Source organism: Hipposideros armiger, unplaced genomic scaffold, assembly GCF_001890085.2.
Source record: "Hipposideros armiger isolate ML-2016 unplaced genomic scaffold, ASM189008v1 scaffold_8, whole genome shotgun sequence".
NCBI classification, from domain to species: domain Eukaryota; kingdom Metazoa; phylum Chordata; class Mammalia; order Chiroptera; family Hipposideridae; genus Hipposideros; species Hipposideros armiger.
In genome coordinates this window covers 3,403,525-3,423,764 of record NW_017731358.1, presented here as the reverse complement: position 1 = coordinate 3,423,764, position 20,240 = coordinate 3,403,525, and the positions used below count along the sequence as shown (strand labels likewise).

Genomic DNA, 20,240 nt, shown 5'->3' with positions numbered 1-20,240 from the left:
TATATTTTTAGTTAAAGGACTTTTGTTCAGCTAGATTTCAGATGGTTCTCCAGGTTGATTGTTCTATAATTTAGTTGTAATTTTAATTGTTCATGGAAGGATGCAGGCACAATGTTTATCTACTCCGCCATCTTGCCAGGGTCCAAATTTTGCATGTTGAACCAGTCTTGTATACCTGGGATAAATACCACTTTGTTTTGGCAAATAATTCTTTCTATTCATTGATGGGTTTTATTTGCTAATATTTTGTTGAGGATTTTTGTACCTATGTTCATGAGAGATATTGGCATGTAGTGTTCTTTTCTTATGTAGCTGTCTTATTCCAGTTTTGGTATTAGGGTAATGCTAGCCTTATATAATGAGTTAGGATGTATTCCCTCTGCTTCAATCTTCAGAAAGAGATTACCATATTTTGCTGGTGTGTAATGTGCACTTTCTTGCCCAAATTTGTGAGAGAAAAATAAGGATGTGCATTATACATGGGTAGTACTAATTTCATATCTATATAAAGGCTTTTAATTTTTTTATTTATGCTTATGAGTTAAAAATGTAACTCTAGAAATCAATAATGATATCCATATGGGAAATAATACCCTGGAATATGATAATCAATTTTGTTGAACTTACAATGAACTTGCAATGATGAAGAGTACTTGGCCTTCTATGATGTGTAAATATCATAAATTTGTTAGCAGTACATACAATTTCTTGTACCTTGTATCTGTTCTTGTGTTTTGTGATTATATGTTACATAAAATTTCTGTGCCATAATATGTTTAAAAATAAATGCTAAAATTCCTTTATAATACAAAAAACAAGTACCTAAATGTAAACAATTAAAATTTTGAATTAAAAAATTAAAATGAAACATTTTTTTCACTGAAAGTTTTGGCCAAAAACATGGGTGTGCGTTATACACAGCAAAATATGGTACATAGAATTGGTAGAATTTCTTTCTGAAATGTTTGGTAGAATTCACCAGTGAACCCATTTGGGCTGTTCTTAATTCTTGATAAATGAATGCTAGGATTAAATGACAGTGGTTTTATATGGAGACATGATTACATTTGGGGGCATTTGAGGGTAAAGCCACAGCCTTGTACATATGGGAGGGGCTTCACCTGCTGAGAGAAGTTATTCTCTATGTAAATCAGACACTTTGGAGTCTCTGCTCAGATCAGAGATCATGTTTCTGTGGGAACTTCCTCCAAAATCAGTACTCTCTTGCTTACAAGAGTGAGCCTGAGCACCAGGTTTATATCATGTGACTTCCTTCCCTACCCTATGGCCACATGTGATCAGACCAGAGATGGACAACTGGCATAGTTTGGACCAATAAAATTCTCTCTTCAGGGATTTGGTATTTAGGACCAAGAGGCAGTTACCCAGTTTCTGCACAGAGTTGGAATTGAGGTGCCCTGGGCATAGGAGTCGTGGACCAGTTGTTGGAGTTGTTACATGAGAGAGATGTAAAGTTGTGCCTGCTAAAAGAGAAAGATAAGGTGGAAACTGATCTGGTTGCTGGGAACAAGCAGAGTAGGGCTGAAAGACTATGGGTGGAGATGCTCAGAAGACTGCCTGGGGCCCAGGAAAAGACAGAGAAAGTGTGGGGGTATCACTACCTTCCTCCTTAGAGGACCAGGCCTTCGCTTGTGTTGGGGTGAGGGGAATAAAGTGATATAGAAGCAAGGATGCACATCTGGGCTGGAGCAACTGAGCTTTCCAACATGGAGTACTGAGGGCTGAAGCAGGACTGGGTCCAACCCACCTATGTCCCTCTACCTCCTGTGCTTAGCCTGTCTACCACCAGAGGAAAACCACGAATGGAACCCATGGCTTCGCAAACACAAAAAAACAGAGAGGTTTCATTTAAGTAGACTTTAATTAGAAGTATACTGGAGAGTTTTATGTGCAAATGCATTTTGGTTTTTAACTTAGAGCCATCCCCCCATTATTAACTCTGGTGTTTGTGTGTGCATGTGTGTAGGTCATGTCCTCCTTGTGGTTATGTCTGTAAGAATCCATTCTTTTATGTAGTAGGTCTTTTATGACCTCTTCCTGTCTGCCTCTGTGTTTACTGATAAGGTGTGTTAGTCTTTATTATTATTCATTTCATTGAAGAATCCTGAATCGCTTTCAGTCACCTTCCTTTTTCCAATCTCCCCAAAGCAAAGGCACCTGGAAGTGTGCGGGTGAGGCTGGGGGGGGGGCGGGTCTTGAGGTATCTTAGGCCATGGCTGCCCCCTTGGGGCAAGGCCTCAGCTTTCTGAGTCCAGGGAGTAGGAGTACTTTGTCTCGGAGCCCCAGAAACGATGGACTACAAACACTATGACCCCCAGCAGCAAGAGGGCACCTAGGGCCCCGAAGAGGATCCCGAAGAAGGCACCAAGTTTCATGCTCAGGTGCTCACAGCGCTTGCCCCAGGGCATGTAGATGGAGAAGGACACACAGCTGGGAACAAAGAAAGGGGATGTGGTCAGTATAGGGGGAGGCGGGCGCTCAGTCTCACTGCCCCCTCCTCCTAGGGGATCAGAGGACGTTTTCCACACAGACTGGGTTCCGCTTTAGGGAAAGAGGCTGAGTCAGCCCTGAGGTGGAGCTGAAGCAGGGTCATGGGACAAACAAGGCAGGTGTGGTGTGAATTCACCTGGGGTCAGCTCCATTAGAACAGCGGGAGGGGCAGGGCTGGCCACAGGTGAGCAGGCACAGTCACAAACCCAACCCCGCCCCCTGAGAGTTGGGCCTAGTCCTTGGCTCCACCTGCCCCCTCCTTGGATCTGGGAATAGAGAGGGCTAGGCGGTGGGACGAGGAAGACAGAGGGCACTGATGTGATAAGAGGGCCCGGTGGCGCTGCCCTTCTCCTCCTAAGCAGGCCTCCAGACTTAGTGCATTTCCCTCACAGGAGTCCCTCAGATTGTTGATGAAGCAAGGGGACATAGTGTGCCAGTTTGAGAGGGCCTCCCCTGCCTGGTACTCTTAAGGAGGGGCAGGGCCAAGAAACAATGGGTTCCTTTTCCGCAAGGAGACAGCAGGGTATCCTCCAAGAAGCAAAATCAGGTGAAAGAGTTTGGCTTTGGAACCCATATCCTGCTACTTAACTTACTGTTTACCTTGGGCAGGGTCCTAATCATCTCTGAGCCCCAGTTTTCTCATCTTTAAGATGGTCATAATACCTACCTAGCAGCTAGTTTGAGTTTCAGAGGTAATTTAGCACCTTTATTCACACAGAGTAGGCACTCACACATTTTCTTTTCCATTGTCCCATTTCCTCTGATCCCTGTTCTCTCAATTACAAAGAGAACCATTATAATTTTCAGACATCCTGAGGTCCTATGGCCTTTCTGGACGCCTTGCAGTGCCTTTGCCCAGCTTGGATTCCCCAGCACTGCCCTCCACCTCCTGTCCCATGCCCCACTCACCTGCATTGGGGCCCATCTGGCAGGTGCTGGCACTCGCCTCCATGCTCACAGTAGCCCTCACTGCATGGGGACACGCAAGTGAAGCCGTTTTGCGGGCTGTAGACTAGGTGGTAGCCCTTGTAGCCCTTGCATTTGAAGTAACTCTCCAGTGTGCTCACGTTCACTGTCAGGACACACACGAACATGGAAAGCAATTGATTAACACCAAATCTATTCTTTTTCAATCAAGAATTCCCTATCAGGAATTTATCCTTAGAAGTAATTGGAAAAGCACACAAATACCTATGTTCATGGAAGTCCAGAGCTGCATGGTTCATAATAGCAACACTGTTTAACAGAAGTTTTGTTAAACAAGGAATATTATGCAACCAATAAGCAGCACGGCATGGAAAATGCATTGGTGAAGAGCATATGCTTTGAAGTCAGCCAGGCCTTAATTGAATTTCAAACTTTACTCCTAACTAGTTGTGTGATTTGGGGAAAATTTCATAACTTTTTCAACTTCAGTTTCCTTATTTTTAAAAGGAAATAATAGGGCCGGCCGAGTGGCACGTTGGTTAAGAGTTGGCTTGAGACTCCATCTCTGAGCAGCAGGGCCTCATGGATCCCACATGAGGGCCAGTGATGCTGCGCCCTCTACAGCTAAGATGGTGAAAAACAGCTCAACCTGGAGTTGGGCTGCCATGAGTCACCTGCGACGGTGTAGGCTGCCATGAAGCTGTAGTGGGCTGCCATAAACTACTGTGAGTGGCTGGCAGCCGCCGTGAGCAGCTGTCCAGTGACTGGCGACCGATCTGCCTCACCCGGGAAGAGCACAATGATAATACCAACATGGGCCAGTGAAGCGACATCCTCCACAACTAGACTGAAGAACAAAAGGACAGCAATTTGTCTGTTCCCCTTCCCCGATTCCACAGCGCTGTTCCCTTCCCCTAATTTCCCAATAAAAATCTTTAAAATAAATAAGTAAATAAAAGGAAATGATAATAATAGCACCAACCTTGCTGTGAAGTTTAAATGAGGTAATACATGCAGGGTATTCATTACAATGCCTGACACAGTAAGCACTCAATAAATGGCCCCTATTAATATAACATTCTATTTAAAATATATTAAAACACTATATTAAATTATATAAAATAATATCTCAAATGGGAATATGTTCACAATTGTTTAAGTAATGAGGAGGTTATCACACATTAGGTATGATTTGATCCCCTTATTATAAAAAAATATTGATATGTGTGAAGGTGCCTATGCATAAAAGAAAAATTCAGAAGGATATGTACAAAATAGACTTGTCTCTGGGACTCGGGATTACAGGTGATTTTTTTCCTCTTCTGTTAACTTGTGTTTCCTAAAGTATCCACAATAAACATATTGTACTTATATAATAAAAATTGTGGGGTTTCTTGTTTTCTTTAACAAAAGGCATTATCTGCTCTGGGGTAGTTCCCTTATTCCCACCCCTAGCTCCCTACCACACATACACATAGTAGTGCGACGATTTCACATTGTTGACCCCAGGAGTGAGGAAACTTAGCCTAAATTCTAGAAGAAGCTCTCGCTTGGTCCTGGACCCAAGTAACACAGCAGCTTCTGTTGGGTTTGGCATGGTCACTGCCCTGTTCTCTGCCTCACTCCCCAAATAGGGTAAGCTATTCCTTTCCCTCTCTGACAAGCTTGCCAACCTATCTCATTCCCTTTCTGGAATAGCCAGGGGCTGTCAGAGCTGAAAGGGACCTCAGAAATCTCATCTCATTTACTAAATGGGGTTGTTGAGGCCTGGACTGGGGATGGCTTTTGCAGAGTGTCACACCCTTTCAGGTGGGGCTATCTCTGCCCCAGCCTTCAACTTAATATCTTTCAGCAGGAGAGCAAAGGCAAAAGGATGTCCCTGTTTATGTTTGTAAAGTATAATGGTATTTTGACAAAATCACTAACAGCTTTAATAAAAGAAAGCACAGCAGTGGTGGTCAGGAAGGCAGCAAGTGGAATCATTGCTCTCTGAAACCGCACATGGGGATTCAATCGGCAGTATTTTGCGCGCCTGCTCTTGAATCTAGAAAGCTGGTGGGTAAAAGGTTTATAATTTCTCTCAAAAATTACAAACAAAAAAAAAACACCTAAATTAACTTGTTTCTTGCTCATCTGTGTCCTATTTGTATGGGCTGAAGACCTGTGACAAGCTCCCTCGTTTACCCCCTCCCTCAGCTATCCCTGTGACTGTCCCCAAGATAGTGACTCACAAGCTTCCAAACTGTGCACCTCTCTCCTGGTGATGGCGTGGAAGACCACGTTGTTCCTGGGCACCTTACTTATTTTCCATCTCCCCCACGAGGCCTGCAGAAAGAATGCCTCCACCACCGCATCCAGCAGCCGGTTGTTCAGGAAGTCGATGACAGGACCCCGCGGGCGGTACTGGAACTCCGAGATGACATACCAGTGTTGAAGGGAGTTTCCTGAGGCCAGTGCCTCCGTGGTACCACTGTGTGGGAGAGGCACAGTGAGAGGCTAAGGGGTGAGGGGTAAGAGGGAGGACCTGGGGACCAGGCAGGGACAGTCCCACTTACATTTTTTCCACTCTGCTGTTCCAGAGAAAGGCCCGAACGTCCAGGTTTTCCAGTCTGTAGGCCACCTAGAGGAGAGGATGGGGGTTGGGGGTGGTGTCAGTGGGATGAGGCCCAGCCCAGAGAGAAGATCCCACCCACTTTAATACAATTAATTCATCCCTATCTGTTTCCTTCTTTGAATGTGATCCTTAGGGCCCCCAAAACATTTCTCATCCATTTCTTCATCTCCACATCCCTACCTAGTCTGGTGATTGGGGTGGGTCCCTGCTTAGTAAGTTTATTCATGAGTAAAGGACTTTATATATCTCTCCAACACTCCCCACCCCACCCCCAGCCTCTTATTATAAAGGAAGAATCTGAAATGAATGGCCCCTACCTTGCCTCCAATCCCTGACTCACCCATTCATTCTCTCCCCACATGTATGTTAACATCATTTATGTTTAACCAGACCTAGGGGATGGTCAGGTGCTGGGGGTGTCAACATGACAGGAACAGTCCATACTCAAAGACCCATAGTCTGGTGCAGTAGACAAATGTCAACATGTTTTACCAGAGTGTGGAGTACTGTAGTAGTAATTATTATTATTCTAAATTTTTTTTACCACATATTGTGTTTCAGGAACCATGCTAACTACTATACATACATTATCACTTAAACCTTGACACAACTCATTGACATAGGTACTATTATTATTTCCATTTTTATAGATGAGACATCAAATAATTTGCCTAATTATCACACCTGCTCTAGTGAGTGGCAGAACTAGGATTTGAACCCGGGTATGTAAGATTCTACAGCCTCAGTTACTCAACCACTGTGCTACTTTGCCTGTGATTCAGGGACAGACCAGGAGATGGGGGCCAAGAAGAGGGAGCCCCCGTTCCCTTGGGAAGTCAGGGAAGGCTTCCTGGAGCTGAAATGCCTGCGTTTCTTCCATATAACACTCAAGTGCAAGTCTTGAGGGACTTTCAGAAGGAGAGACTGGGGTGACTCAGCCACCCTAGACTCTGTTCATTTTGAATTGGCCATTCCAACCCTTTCAGAGGCCTCAGTCTTGGGGCTTCCTGACTTCCTCACCCCAGACCTTCCCTGAAGCAGGAAGCTCCTGTCTCCTCTAGTAATTGAATTTAGATGGATGATGAGATACAGAGTGATGGCTAAGACCTGCTCTGAACCTGCCAAGACCCACCTCCCCACCCAGAGCCACCTGCAGCACTGACCGAGGCGTTGACCTCTGCTATGGAGGCATTTTCTTCTTCACTGAGCAAGAGCTGGATGACTCTTAAGGGAAGCTCTGGAGATGGGAAAAGGAGATTCATGATCACCTCACAGGTCCACCCAGGCTTACCCCAAGAGACTGTTGGGTTAGTCCAGAGAGACCATCCTATTCTACAGTGGTAGGTCACCAGAGGAATCAGAAGTGGCCGAGTCTGCTGACCCTCATCCTAGTGCTTGCTTGACTGACTCTCTTCTCACTGAGCCATGAAGTCACCTTCAGTCTTTCCTCAGAAGACCACTCAGGCCCATGGTTCATGCTGTGATGGGTGTCCCCACTAGCTCTCATAGCCTACAACTTACCACCACCACCTAAGAGAAATTTGGAGGTCTGTCCTGTGATTTTGAAGAACTTAGCTCTGGCCCCCAGAGCACCCACCTCCCCGTTTACCCCAAGCAGGAGAAGTGTGGAGAAGGGGATGGCAGGGGCATCCGGTAGTACCTGAACTGACAGTTGGAGTGAAATTGTTCCCAGCTAGGAAGCAGCGGGTGTCTGTGAAGGCTGGGGGGCAGGTGCAGGCGGCCTGGCAGCCCAGAGTTTCGGAGATGGAGCAGTGGCCTTGGTTGTAACAGTAATTCACAGGACAAGACTTGTTCTGACAGAGTTCAGAGTCCTTCAGAACTGCAGAGGGAGCAGAAGTCAGCGACACCACCCTGGGCAGCAGCGGGGAGCCACCAACCCATAGAAAGCTGCTCCCAGGACAAGCTTGGTTGCTTTCCCCCAAAGCCAGCACAATCTGCAGGCTTGTGGGCCACTCTGAACCCCAAACCACCCTTCTCCCTTTTCCAGACATTTCCCTGACCGGCAACCCTTTTTCCCCTGCCAGGTATTCTTCCACTTGTGAGGGAATGCAGTGTTTATCAGACCCTTCACATCAGGAAAGGACCCAGATGGCTGGCAGGAGAAGAGCCTATCAGCCTGTTTTTCCTACTTACATCTCCTTTTCTGCCTTTATAAGGCTGTGGTTCTACCTACTCTGATCTCTGCTCAGATTTCTCTTGGGTGCTTTAGGGGGCGTAGTGGAAGCCTCACTGTGACCTCCCTCATCTGACTTCAGAAGTCAAGATGGTGGGAGAAGGACTCAAAGGGAAAGTGAGGCACCCTTGCTGCCAGATGCCCATAGCAGCTCCTCCTTACTGGGTGGATGTGGAGACCCTGGGTTTTGTATCTCTGAAGACCCTAAGGCCCCCGAGGGCGCAGTTTGCCTCTGGTTCCCTGGCTGTGCCAGAAATCTTCACTCTTCTCCAGGCCACCTTCAGCCTTTTGCCCTGGCCTCTCCCCCACGTCTGTACAATCTCTTCTCCTTCAGCCCTATGCCCTACCATACCTACCTTACCTCCTTACCATACCCACCTATGTTGATCATTCCAAATACTTGCTAGAAAAAGGACAGAAATGGTTTGCCTTTGGCTGTCCTAGGCCCTGTGATTGTCACCTGTTCCCAGAACTCCCTCCTACCAGGGCCCTGTTTTCAGCTTACGTGCACAGTGACGCCCATCCCCAGTCAGGTTGGGGGGACAGGCCTCACAGCCCTGCCCAGGGATGCACTTCACATTCGGGAAGCACTGCTCCTCACAGGGGTCCTTGAGGTTTTCACAGTAGCGGCCGTAGGCGTTCCTATCACACTTGCAGTTGGCCACCTGAAATGGGTTGCCGATCACTAGGCATCCAGGAGGCTGAACCATTAAGGGCATCCGGGTGTTTCAGTACTGACCCACCTGGTTTGAGAACCCATGAGTCCTTGTCTTAATTCTGTCAGCATCTACTGAGCACTTTCTTAACCAGGTTCTGGGTCTGCACGTCCCAGACCAAAGGCACATTGTCCTCTAGCCCATTTGCTTCCCTGGGCCATTCTTTCCGCCGACCCCTCTGCCTGGCCCCTCCCCTAGGCTCTCAGCCTCTTCCTTCTCACACCATTTCTCCTTGCCTGAAATCCTTCTTAGAGTAAGACAAGGGCTGAATACATACATACATACATATATAAATAGATATTCTACTATCCCTTGAAAACTGGATCTCACATAAGCTGCAGTTTCCTGCTCATTCTTCTCTTGCTGACTGCTCAACCAAGAAGACAGCGCCTCACTACTCAGCACAGTGAGAACATACATAACTGGAACAATAGCACAGAGAAGGTAACATTCTAGAAACCTCATCAAGCTCCCTGGTTTCCCTTTTCTGATCTCCTTGAGATGACTCTGGAAATCTCCCTGAAATGGAACCCTCCAACACTATCTACCTCCAAGACTGGGTATTTGGGGATCTCTGGAATAATACATTGATTTTAAGCTCTGTTTTCTCACTCTCTATATTTTTTTCCTTTTCCAGTCCCTGGGCTCCCCCACCTCTACCCCTGTTAAGTGGGAATTCTCTGCTCATGCTTCAGAGAAGGATGTGTGTGTGTGTATATATATAAGGGGTAAAGGGGGCGTAGGATATTGCCAGCCAAATAATTTTTTGTCTGGCTTTCCTTTTACAACCCAAAACAAACAAATAAACAAAAACAAGATGGGGCAAGATGTGTGGGCTTAGGCCAACTATCTTGGCTAGAAACTTGAATGGAGAAGGATTTTCTCCAAATTGAAAGAGAGTTCCTCTTTTAGTTGGAGAAAGTAAAAGAGAAAACAAAGGGGTTTGGGAGTGCCAAGATCAGAGAGGACCTGCACCTGTCTTCCCAATGCCATGATAATGAGACCCCAGAGAGAAATTGCTGTGTGGTGTTTCTAGGCAGAATGGACCTTAAGTCTCCTTATGAAAGATGCCCTGTGTCTGAGCAAGGCACAGTGCCACAGAGCACCTCCCTGGGTATGAAGAGGAGGGAGCATGGAGCTTGGAATCCATGCAGACTCATGCCCAGGGACCATGCGGGCACTTTCCTACCCCAGAACCACGGAGCTGGAAACAATGGGAAACTCTAAGAAAGGCAGAGGTGGAAGTCTTCCCACCAGCCTCACAGAATAGGAGCTGGGAGATAAAAATCCAGTTGAGCTATAAGCAGTAAAGAAAGTCCTATTTCTTATACATGTAAGTTTGTGGCTTGAGATTGGTATTTGCTCTACTCACCTACCATAGCTCCTCCCATCTCTCAACATGCACTTTGCCACAGAGGGGCTCAACTATGACATCCCTCCAATTCCCACTTCCTTTCACCTCAATATGAAAACCTCCCTCCCACCCTCCTCCCAGCACTCACCTCCAGGGAGGAATTGCCCACCCGGCTGGTATCATTGTATAAACACTCTTTCTCTCCCTTGCAAGCACAGACCACGGTCTTCAGCTGGAGTACAGATGATAAGTTGTCCTTGACATTTCTTGCTAGAATCTCCAGAGTGAGTGGTTCCAGAGACTTTGGTGTCCATAGCAAAGTCCCGTTCTCTACCCCAGGGAAGACAAGATCAGTGAGAGCTGGGAGACTTGTCTGCTCTGCTGTCCAACATGTCTTGGCATCCAACACTCTGAGAGTCAATGCTGGACTTCCCCTACCCCTCAAATCTCATCAGGCATTTCCTTGAGCAAGGCTGGTTTCCTGGGGTGATCCAGGTCACACTCCAAGCTAGAGGTAACACCAGCCCAAGTAACTGATTGCAGGGTGGAACTCCATAAAGGGAAGGCAGCTGCCTGCTGAAGAGATCCCAAGTGGCAACCTATCTGGGCCTGCACCATGATGGGCCATCCAGGAGGGATGAACGATGGAGACCAGGGCCCTCCCAACACTTTCTCAGGCTACATACTGCAGGCCAAACTAGCTTCGTCCTCACAGCGCCCCATCCTTTGCCCTGGTTTCTTGCCCACCCCTTTCATTTTCTGAACCTTTGACCAGCCACCCCTTCAGACCCCAGACTATAGTGAAACTGCTACATATCAATAAGGACTCTTCTGACCAAACCTGCCCTATGTTTTTCAAGAAAATAGGGAAGCCTCCTTAAAACAGCAGGTTAAGAGGAGCTGATAGTAGGAAACCGATGAGAGTAACTTCCAGACCATCACTCTTCAGGAGAGGAGGCCAGTGGAGGAGAAAATATCCTGATGTCATTGTCTGGCCCCTGGGAGGATGCCACATGGAGCAAATGGGTACAGACAAAACAGTCTCTTCTTATGCACAGAGAAAGAAAATGAGGCAGAGAGGTGTTCAGTGCTCAGAATACGGTCTCTAAGGGCTTTGGTTTAGCAAAGAACAGTCACCAGCATAATTAGTACTGGCAATAGAAGGCAAGCTGCATCCTGGGGGCTTTGACTCCTTGACCCAGATCATGGTTATAGGCCTGGGGTCTCCACACCATTACTGTGAGGGAGAAATGAAGTTTTCCTTGGTCCCAGCACAGAAAAGCAGACAAGGAGTGATAAAGATAGGTAAACATGGTTGACAAACATAAAAATAGTGATAAACATTCCAAACAAAGGTATTTGTATTTCTTTAAATCTTGTTCCACATTATATCCTTTTTAAAAATAAATATGAACATATTTTATATTGGTATTTCTTAGTTTTTATACTTTAGTCTTATAACTTGGTGATTGCCCAGAGTCAGTCTAGCTAGCTGGCCAAATCTCCATAAGCCCATCACTGTTGTTCCCTCAGGTTGGGGAGGAGGGAGACGGAAGCACCTACTTGAATTATAGAAATCATTCCTAAGAAATGCTCACCCTGGATATCCCAGTGGAAAAGTGACATGAAGTTGCACAGGGTATAATAATGTAAAATTACCCTAAGCTTGACTCTGACCTCATCCCTACGGCCCCAAACATTCTTACCAAAAAGCTTGACGTCAGTATAGTTGTTTCTGAGAGTGAATGTGGTGTCCTCAGAGTTGCTGCTGTACTGAATTAGTTTGGTCTGCCTCACATAGGCTTCCACTACACGAAGACCATCTATAGAGGGCGGGAACTGATCTGAAACACAAAGAGGGAGTCAGAGCCTGAGGTAGGACGCTCTTGCCTTAAGGCCTCCTCTGTCTTTCTCCAGTCCTCTGGTTTGTGAAGCATTCCCAGGGCTGTGACCCACCTCTGGAAGCAGGAATTATTCTATGTACCTGCTCTCAGACCTGCAGAGCAGGTTGGGGTTGTACTGACCATCTGACCAAATCTTTATTCTCTCTTTATCTTCTCCCTAAGCAGGGTTCATGTCAAGTTCTTTTTCTGATCAGAGGGCTATGCTGGGCATGGTATGAAGTGAATCGGAGAACAGGGTTGTTCAGGGCATCACAGACTTTTACCTTTGGGAAAGGGCTGAAAACCATGAGGATAATATCTAGATGGGCATTGCATTTGTCAGAAAATAGAGAGGGAGTAAAATCTGTTCACTGGTCTCTGTTTTTTGGAGCGCTGCTATTTCTATTTCAGTTTTTGTTCATTCATTCATTCATTCAGTCAGTCACTTAACAAGTATTTATTGAGTACCTACTATATGGCTGGTACTGTTCTAGGTAGTGAGGACACAGCAGTGAATAAATAATAAAAAAGATACCTATGAAAATTAGAAAATATGTTTGATAGTTATAAATGCTAAGGAGAAAAAATAAAGTAGGGCAGATGAATAGGAAGTATAGGTGAATGTGAATTTTAGACAGACTAGCCAAAAAAGCTGACAATTCAATAGAGACTTGAAGGCGGTGAGGGGCCAGCCTGTGGTTATCTACAAGGAGGGAGTTCCAGGCAAACAGAACAGCATGTGTGGCATCTCGGAGTGGGGTGAGCCTAGCATGTTTGAAGCACACAAAGAAGCCAATGGGGCTGGAGTAGAGGGAGTGAGGTGGGCACACTAGCAGAAGAGTTTGGAGGGGTAAATTGGATAAGGCTTTGAAGGTCATCATAAGGACAGAGTGAGCTGGGGTGTCATGGGAGGGTTTGAGCAGAGGAATAACATGAGTCAAAGAATATGTGTAGATGAAAAGAGTATCATGGAAGGGCATTCCTCACCTGCCCCCTAACTGCAAATGCCTTCCTAGGCCTCATGTTACTTACGGAGGGTGGTGTTCATCTGCTGGTATGTTCTAAAGACCATGTTAGTGTGCAGTCCAGTCCTTGTGTTTCCTGTGGCCAGGGCATCATAGATGCATTGTTTTTCTTCATTACACTCAGAGGTCAAATTTTTACTCCCGTTGTTTGTTATAAGTTGGGAAAAGAAGACAGGGATGAAGTTGGAAGGCAGATGGTCGTCCCTCTCGCCAAGGAGGCTTGTTCCGTTGATTTTCCCTATAACATATGAACTGGTATCAGAGGTGGGACTCCCGCTATATTTCTGCAGTGGCCACCCCTTACTCTCACTTTATATGGCCTGGGGTGGGGGAGGGAGACTTGGAAGGACAGGTGGCCTTCCAGCTTCTGAGTCTGGAAATCTCTGCTCTAGGGAGAGAGGGCCACCCACTTTCCTCATCCTCTCTTCCAGGTAGAGAGATGCAGATGTGATGGGAGTGGAGGGCACAAATCTGGGGTGGCACCAGAATCCTCAGCCTCTCCTCCTGGCCTTCCCACTCCTCCCTTACAAAGGACAGAGGTCTGGTTCCCACAGGCCTGAGGGAGGCAGTGTTAGCAGCTTCCTTCATCCTGGCCCTGCCCCATCTACCCCGAGCACTCAGGCCCAGACTCACAGGTCATTCCATAGTGAAAAATAGTCTCTTCAGAGCTCTCTTGGGCAACGGTGGTGCCATCGGGCATCTTGAAGTCATCATCTGGATTGTCATTCCAGACCCCTGAGGGACAGAGAAGGAGGTTGGTCACCCTGGGACTGTGGTTCTCCTGGCACACTCAAGATGTGAGGAGGAGCAGGGGGCCCAGGAAGACTCCGTTGCATCTATTCTAGGTTCAGTCCTCTAGGAGGAGGGGAGAGGATGGACCATAACCTCAGAGCCCACTCTTCTGCTTCAGGGAGAAAGGAGGAGAGAAGGAAGGAGGGAATGGAGGAAGAAGGAGGGAATGGAGGCAATGGAGGGAGGAGTGGGAAGGTGTGAGGCTCAGGAAGGAGAAGGGTTGCTGCTGACCCCACCCTCCTCAGATCCCATCCTTGATGCTCCCTTGACTGCCCTGGAAGTAGAATTTTAGGAGGACAGGAAGTGAGCCTCCAAGGTAGCTGAAGAGGTCCCGGACCCTCCCTGCCACCTGCAGGGTTCTGCTCCAAGGAGGCTGAGAAAGGGAAACAAGCTGGGGTGTCCACAGGCCAGTGAAAGGGGGAGCCTCCTGGAGTCTGGGGGTCTGAGTTTCTGCTGTGGCTGGTGCCTCAGAGTCAGGGTCCTGCCTGCTTCTTACCCAGGAGGCCCTCTGTGCGGTTTCGGTACTCTTCTGGGAGGCTGCAGGAGGCATGGAGGATATTGGAGAGAGCAAGCACTGAGACGGTCACTGTCCCATCTAAGCTGGCCGACACCAGGGAACCATTGCGGATCAATATGACTCCAGAGGAGTTGAATATCTCCTGGCCTAGGATGTTGGGAGACAGATGAAGAAGAAACCAGTGTTGGGACTCTGCAGGCCCACGACTTGGCAGTAGTGAAGGTTAAAAATGCAGACAGGGAAGGAGAGCAGCTCTGGGTGTGTCCGAACACACTGCTTCCAGGTGCAAGGCACCTACTGAACCCTCACGGCTGTCCCCAGCTTACCTTCTGCACCTTCACGGTTAGTCTCAAATGCCACCGGCTGGCTATTGAGCAGCACACGGATTGTGTCATTGGGCTCAAGGAACCATTGAATCTGGAAGGGAATTGGAAGAGGCCTAAGACTGACCTGCAGGCTGGCTGAGAAAGGAGGCTGCAGGCAGCTTAGAACCTGAGCCCTGAGAGAAATGAAGGTGATGGCGAGAGTGACAATGAGGTCTTACTAGCAAACGTCTATGGCATGCTTAGCATGGGCCAGGCTCTGAGCTAAGTACATTTCTTAGATTATCTCATTAAAATCTCACAACAGCCTATGTGGTAGGTGATATCATTATCCCCATTTTACTATAAGAAAATGGAGGCCCTGGAAGTTAAGTCATTCCTTCAGTTACATAGCTGGTGGAGGACTCTATCCCTGTGTCTAGGGTGACTCAAACCACTACACTGGCAGGATGCATCCTCCCTTTCTTCTGCCCTCTTCCCCTCTTCCTTCTTTCTCTTCCTGGGACTCCATTTACAGCTGAAGGTCCTCAAGGGCTCTCTGAGAGGGGAGCAGGGATGTCTAGTGCTCCCTGCCTCACTCACAGTGATGGGGGAAAGGCTACTGGTGTTGTATTGAGCGGCAAAAGCAATGAAGTTGGTGGCCTGAGCTGAGCCGGTCTGGTTAGTGCGGCCCTGCAGCAGAAAGGAGGAGTTTCCATCCTTGGCCTGGATCAGCAGGAAGTCCCCCAGCCCATTGAAGGTGTAATTGACACCATCCAAGGTGTTGATGTGAGGATCCCCAAACATCCAGGCTGGAAAAAAGGAGAAACACCGCATTGGCATGGCAGACAAGGAAAGGGTCTGAGATTCCCCACTACCCCTTGGCAGAGCGTTTGACCAGATAGACTCAAGCCTGGAGAGGTGTTCATGGCTTATAGAATCCTCCCCAGAAGCCCTCTTGCACTTTTGTGCTCCCATTCCATCCATGTCTGCTCATTGTCTCCAACTCCCCCATTCCTACCGCTTCCTCAATGCCAGGTACAATGCCCCTCTGTTTGCTATCGTACACCAGAACCATCTCCATCTTCCCTTGTGGCCACAGCCCTGTCCCAGGAAGCTAGTACTGCCCTGGTCCAGGCCCAAGAGGCTACCCCTCCCCAAATCCAGGGTGGGCCCCAGCAGCCTCACCAGGTCTTGGGGGCTGGTACCAAGTACAGCCAATGCGGGGCCGCCTTTGCTGGTACAGGGCACACAAGGAGGGCTGGTCATTCCAACGGCAGCACCAATGCTGTGGTTCCAGTTCTTGGTCTGTGGAGAATAGCAGCGTGTTGGGGTGGGGGTGGGGACATGGAAGGCCTGCAGAACCCAGCTGGAAGGCTCAGTGGGGCAGTATGAGATGGGTGACAAAGGGCATGGTTTGGGAATTTGGCACATCTCAGTGCAGATCCTGTCCTGCTCAGTGACCTTAGGCTAATGACCAATTACTGTTGCTTTTGCAGGCTTGTGGGAGCCTCATGCAGCCAAGCTCCCAGATGGGCTGGAACATGGTTGGAGCTAAGGAACTCCCTTTCTTGAAGATTGGGGTGCTGAGCCTCCTTGCTCTCAAAGTGCTGGGAGTGGGAGGGTGTGGCTGATGGTCTGGGGACTATGGATGCTGCCTGGGTTACAGGGAGGAGGGTAGAGGGCACATGCTACCTGTCCCCCCACCCCTGTGCCCTTTAGCTCCTTTGGAAGGCTTCTGAGGGCGATGACTCCATGTCTTCTCCCAGACAGCCTGCTAACCTGGGTCCAGAGGAATAGGGTCAGACTCCCCTTCCCTAGAAAGATGCCCCCACTCTGAGCTGGGGTTTTGGGGCAAGAGGCATTCAATCAGAAGCCCCTAGGATGTCAGCTGGAAGGGATGTTGGGAGCTTCCTGACGTTACAAGATCAAGAAATTGAGGGCCAGAGAAGGGGAAGGAATTGGGAAGGAATGGGGACAAAAGGCTTCATTCTATGGGTCCCAATGCTTGGCACAGAGCCCAAGGCTGGTTTCTGATAGGGAAGAACAGAGCACTCCAGAGAAGGTGGGCTTGAGATCTCTGTGGACACACGTACCAAACTGCCAAGGACTCTGCACTCTCCAGCCTTCGAGAAGCTCTCCCCATGGCCCGTAGCTGCAGCACACGCCCCCACGCCGGGAGGAGAAGCTGCACAGATGCCTGCTGCTGAGGTCCCTCCAGCCTGCAACAACCCAGACATACTCAGAACCAGGATGCCTGTGGTGGGGCAGGATCAGGGTGGGGTGTTTCTGGGGAAGGGTTGAGGGTGCCTCAAAAGGGACAGGTATGACCAAAGGGATGGTGGGTGGGATGGAGGGAAGGAGGTGTCACCTGTGCGAATGGGCTGGAATCGAAAGTCCCATTGTCCCTGCTGCCAGGAGCAAGGGCAGGAGGTCTGGTTCCAGCCCCAGCCAGGCCACTGAGGCTGTCTCCTCAACCACTGCAGGCACCTGAGGCGGTAGTTGGGTCTTTCTTCCCTGTGTAGCTTATAGACCTGCAGACCCCTGACGCCTGGGTGAGCAAAGGAAGAAGGGGTTATCCCAGGGCCTGGGGCCACAGTCTCTGCTTTAGCTTTAGAGACAACCAAAACTCAGAAATGTACCCTTGGTGTGCCATTTTCCTCTGTTGGACAGCTCTTCCAGGCATGGGACCCAATTCAGATTGGCAGCAATTCCTTCCCAAAGACCACTTTGATGTGACTTCCAAAAACCCTTAAAGCTTGGATCTTAGGGTGAAGCCCTGGATCAAGTGCTAGGCAAGGAGGCCTCACCTGTACCCAGGGCAGAGCCAAACCCTGGCCCTGATCTTCAGTTCACACCATCCTCTATCCTCTTGTTTGTCACTCAGCTCCAGCACCTTCCAATCCCCCTGAACCAGTTCCTCCCCATGCATCTTATATCTCAGTGAATGATGCCATCAGCCACTTGACTTTCATTCTTGACCCCCCATCCCCAATACAGACATGTCAGTGGCCAAACAGCCAGGGCAGAAGCCAGTGCTCAGAGGCCAACTGGGGAGCCACAGAGATGTTAGCATGTGAAGATAAGACTTGCTCTAACACCACAAGGCTGAGAAAGCATCCTCTGTACCCACACACCATCCTTCGAAGTGTAGGGAGCTGACTGGGAACAGTCAGAGACCCTGGGCCTGCAAGCTGGCAAGCTGCAGGCCTCCATGACAAGGGGAGCAGTTGGAAACAGCCTACGAAACAGTGCTTCTACCTGGGGACGAGTGACAGCTCACCCTTCTGCCAATGCAAGTGCAAAGAATCAAAGACTAACCTGTTGCTAGCTAACAATTATGGACTAATGGACACTTTCGGTTTACTATACTTATCATTGCTTAGGGGAATTTGGTCCCCCCAAATCCCCCTGCCTAGTAGGGAATTGATCCCTACAAAGAGGGATATAGCATATAAAACTAGGTATACAGCCTGTATATAGCATATAGGAGTAGGGGGGAACAAAACTGGCCATTTTGTTCCTGTAGGAAAAAGACAATAGATTCGGGAGTAAAACATGGGGCAGTCATTATATGCAAATACTTAAGACTATACAACTTCCTGCACAAATGCTTAAGACTATGCTTTGCGCTCGTGGTATTCGCATAAGAATGCTTCAGCTAGAAAAGTTTCTTGTATATATAAAGGACACCTGTCCTTGGTTCCCCGAGGAGGGCACCATCAATTCCAGCAGCTGGGAGAGAGTAGGAAAGCAGCTACGCGAACGGTTCACCGCCGAGGGGCTAGAGAACGTTCCCATAGAGATGCGTTTCCTTTGGGGGCTAGTAAGAGATAGCCTGGCAGAAGATCTAAAAACTACTCCCGGGGGATATGAGAAGACGCTACCCCAGGGGTGGCGGAGAGGGGAAGAATAGAGTTCAGGATAAACCCCTGCCACCTGAGTCTTCTCAGGAAAAGGCATGGGAGGAACAACGAGAAAATCCTGATGGTGAGGATTCTTTTGATACGGATGATGAGGGCGGTCCCGGTTCTCCTGTAGATGCGGCGTCAGTTCTCACCGCTGGGGCTAGTCACCAGCCCAAGCAGGAGCCCTCCGCCCCGCGGGAAGCGCCTCCTTCCAAGGCGCGCCTGCCGCCTCCCCAGCAGCCGCCTCTATACACCTCGGGGGCGCCGGGGAATTACGTACTCTGGAAGTCTGATTTGCTAGTGTTTGCAAATACCAATTCCATCATATCAGACTTCGCCCGCCTATGCGCGGGCGTAAAAACCTTAAGTCTGCCATCCTTCCAGACAAAGTTCCAATAAAAGAGAGGCCGAAACAGCAGAAAGGGAGGTTGCTACTCTTGTGGGCAGACAGGCCATTTCTCTAGGGAGTGCCCTTCTAGAGCTCCCCAGGAAAAGGCCTCCGGTGGCGGAACAGGCAGTTCCGCACGGCCGTGCTCCAGGGGTGTGTCCCAAATGCCGGCACGGAAAACATTGGGCACTTGACTGTCGGTCTCAATTTGATATCAGTGGACAGCTCATCTCGAGATCAAAAAAGAAAAAAGCAGGTAAACATAACATCTTGCCCATCTATCTCTCAAGAATCAATTGACAAAACAAGATTTAGTATATAATCAACTAAACCATAGCCCACGTATTCTTTTAACCGTTGTACTCTTTTAAAAATATTCTTATAGCCCTTGTACTCTTTAAATTTTTTTTTACTTTAAAACTTGTGACTTTTACAAACGGACGCTTAAGGACCCGGACTCCCTCAACGTGGGGACGCCCACTTTGGGGGTCAGTCACACATTTCTTAGTGTTCTCGCTGGTGACAGGGATGCCTTCGTCCACCCAGACCACCTCACCACCTTCGTCCTTAAGTCAGTTATTATTTACAGCCCTAGTCCCTCAACCACAAATGTTATATGTAATCATAGAGATGTAGCTATACTGGCAAAATAAACACGTACCCAAATTTTCTTGTCGGATGTCTGCCTTGGGTGGGGGAGCGGATTGTCTGTATTTTTCCCTATGTAGATTCTGGAACGCTTAGGGAAACAACATAAGAAGGACGAGAGAGTTTATAGTTATGCTCGTAGGCATGGCTTGCCAGGTAAGTATAGCCCAAGAAGAAGAATATTAGATATATTAATCACACAGAAGGAGGATGTACCATCCTAGTCCTCCTCTAACCACCGTAGGTGGAATGTTTAAGTCGAGAACGGCATGTAGTCGGACTCATCATAGCCGTACCTCACGGCAATTATAAGGCTTCACAGCAGTTATATCAATCATTGCTTAAAATCATTGCTACTACAGTCACCACAGCAGTCTCTCATTACTAGTACTATAAAAGGCTTTAAAGTAACAGTCATTAATATTTCATGTTCATATCCAAATGAGGTGAATATAAAAGAA

The 20,240-nt window shown here is 48.2% G+C and overlaps 1 protein-coding gene across 2 annotated transcripts in view; it reads right to left on the bottom strand.

Annotated features, from left to right (window-relative positions):
- Positions 1-1,901: 1,901 nt before the first annotated feature.
- MUC4 (mucin 4, cell surface associated) overlaps positions 1,902-20,240 on the bottom strand; it is a 28,555-nt gene continuing 10,216 nt past the window's right edge. Inside the window, exons 8-25 of one of the 2 annotated variants that reach the window (XM_019650633.1) lie at positions 19,793-19,870; positions 17,207-17,386; positions 16,932-17,057; positions 16,024-16,143; positions 15,439-15,647; positions 14,860-14,950; positions 14,513-14,680; positions 13,858-13,959; positions 13,232-13,462; positions 12,023-12,160; positions 10,465-10,646; positions 8,752-8,911; positions 7,713-7,892; positions 7,216-7,289; positions 5,994-6,058; positions 5,670-5,908; positions 3,421-3,583; positions 1,902-2,451 (exon numbers count right to left, since the gene is read on the bottom strand). In XM_019650633.1, the coding sequence (XP_019506178.1) occupies positions 2,259-2,451; positions 3,421-3,583; positions 5,670-5,908; positions 5,994-6,058; positions 7,216-7,289; positions 7,713-7,892; positions 8,752-8,911; positions 10,465-10,646; positions 12,023-12,160; positions 13,232-13,462; positions 13,858-13,959; positions 14,513-14,680; positions 14,860-14,950; positions 15,439-15,647; positions 16,024-16,143; positions 16,932-17,057; positions 17,207-17,386; positions 19,793-19,870 (2,699 nt within the window). In that variant the 3' untranslated portion in view covers positions 1,902-2,258. Of the gene's footprint in view, positions 2,452-3,420; positions 3,584-5,669; positions 5,909-5,993; positions 6,059-7,215; positions 7,290-7,712; positions 7,893-8,751; positions 8,912-10,464; positions 10,647-12,022; positions 12,161-13,231; positions 13,463-13,857; positions 13,960-14,512; positions 14,681-14,859; positions 14,951-15,438; positions 15,648-16,023; positions 16,144-16,931; positions 17,058-17,206; positions 17,387-19,792; positions 19,871-20,240 lie in introns of those variants that run through there. The other variant, XR_002124883.1, reaches the window with a different exon arrangement.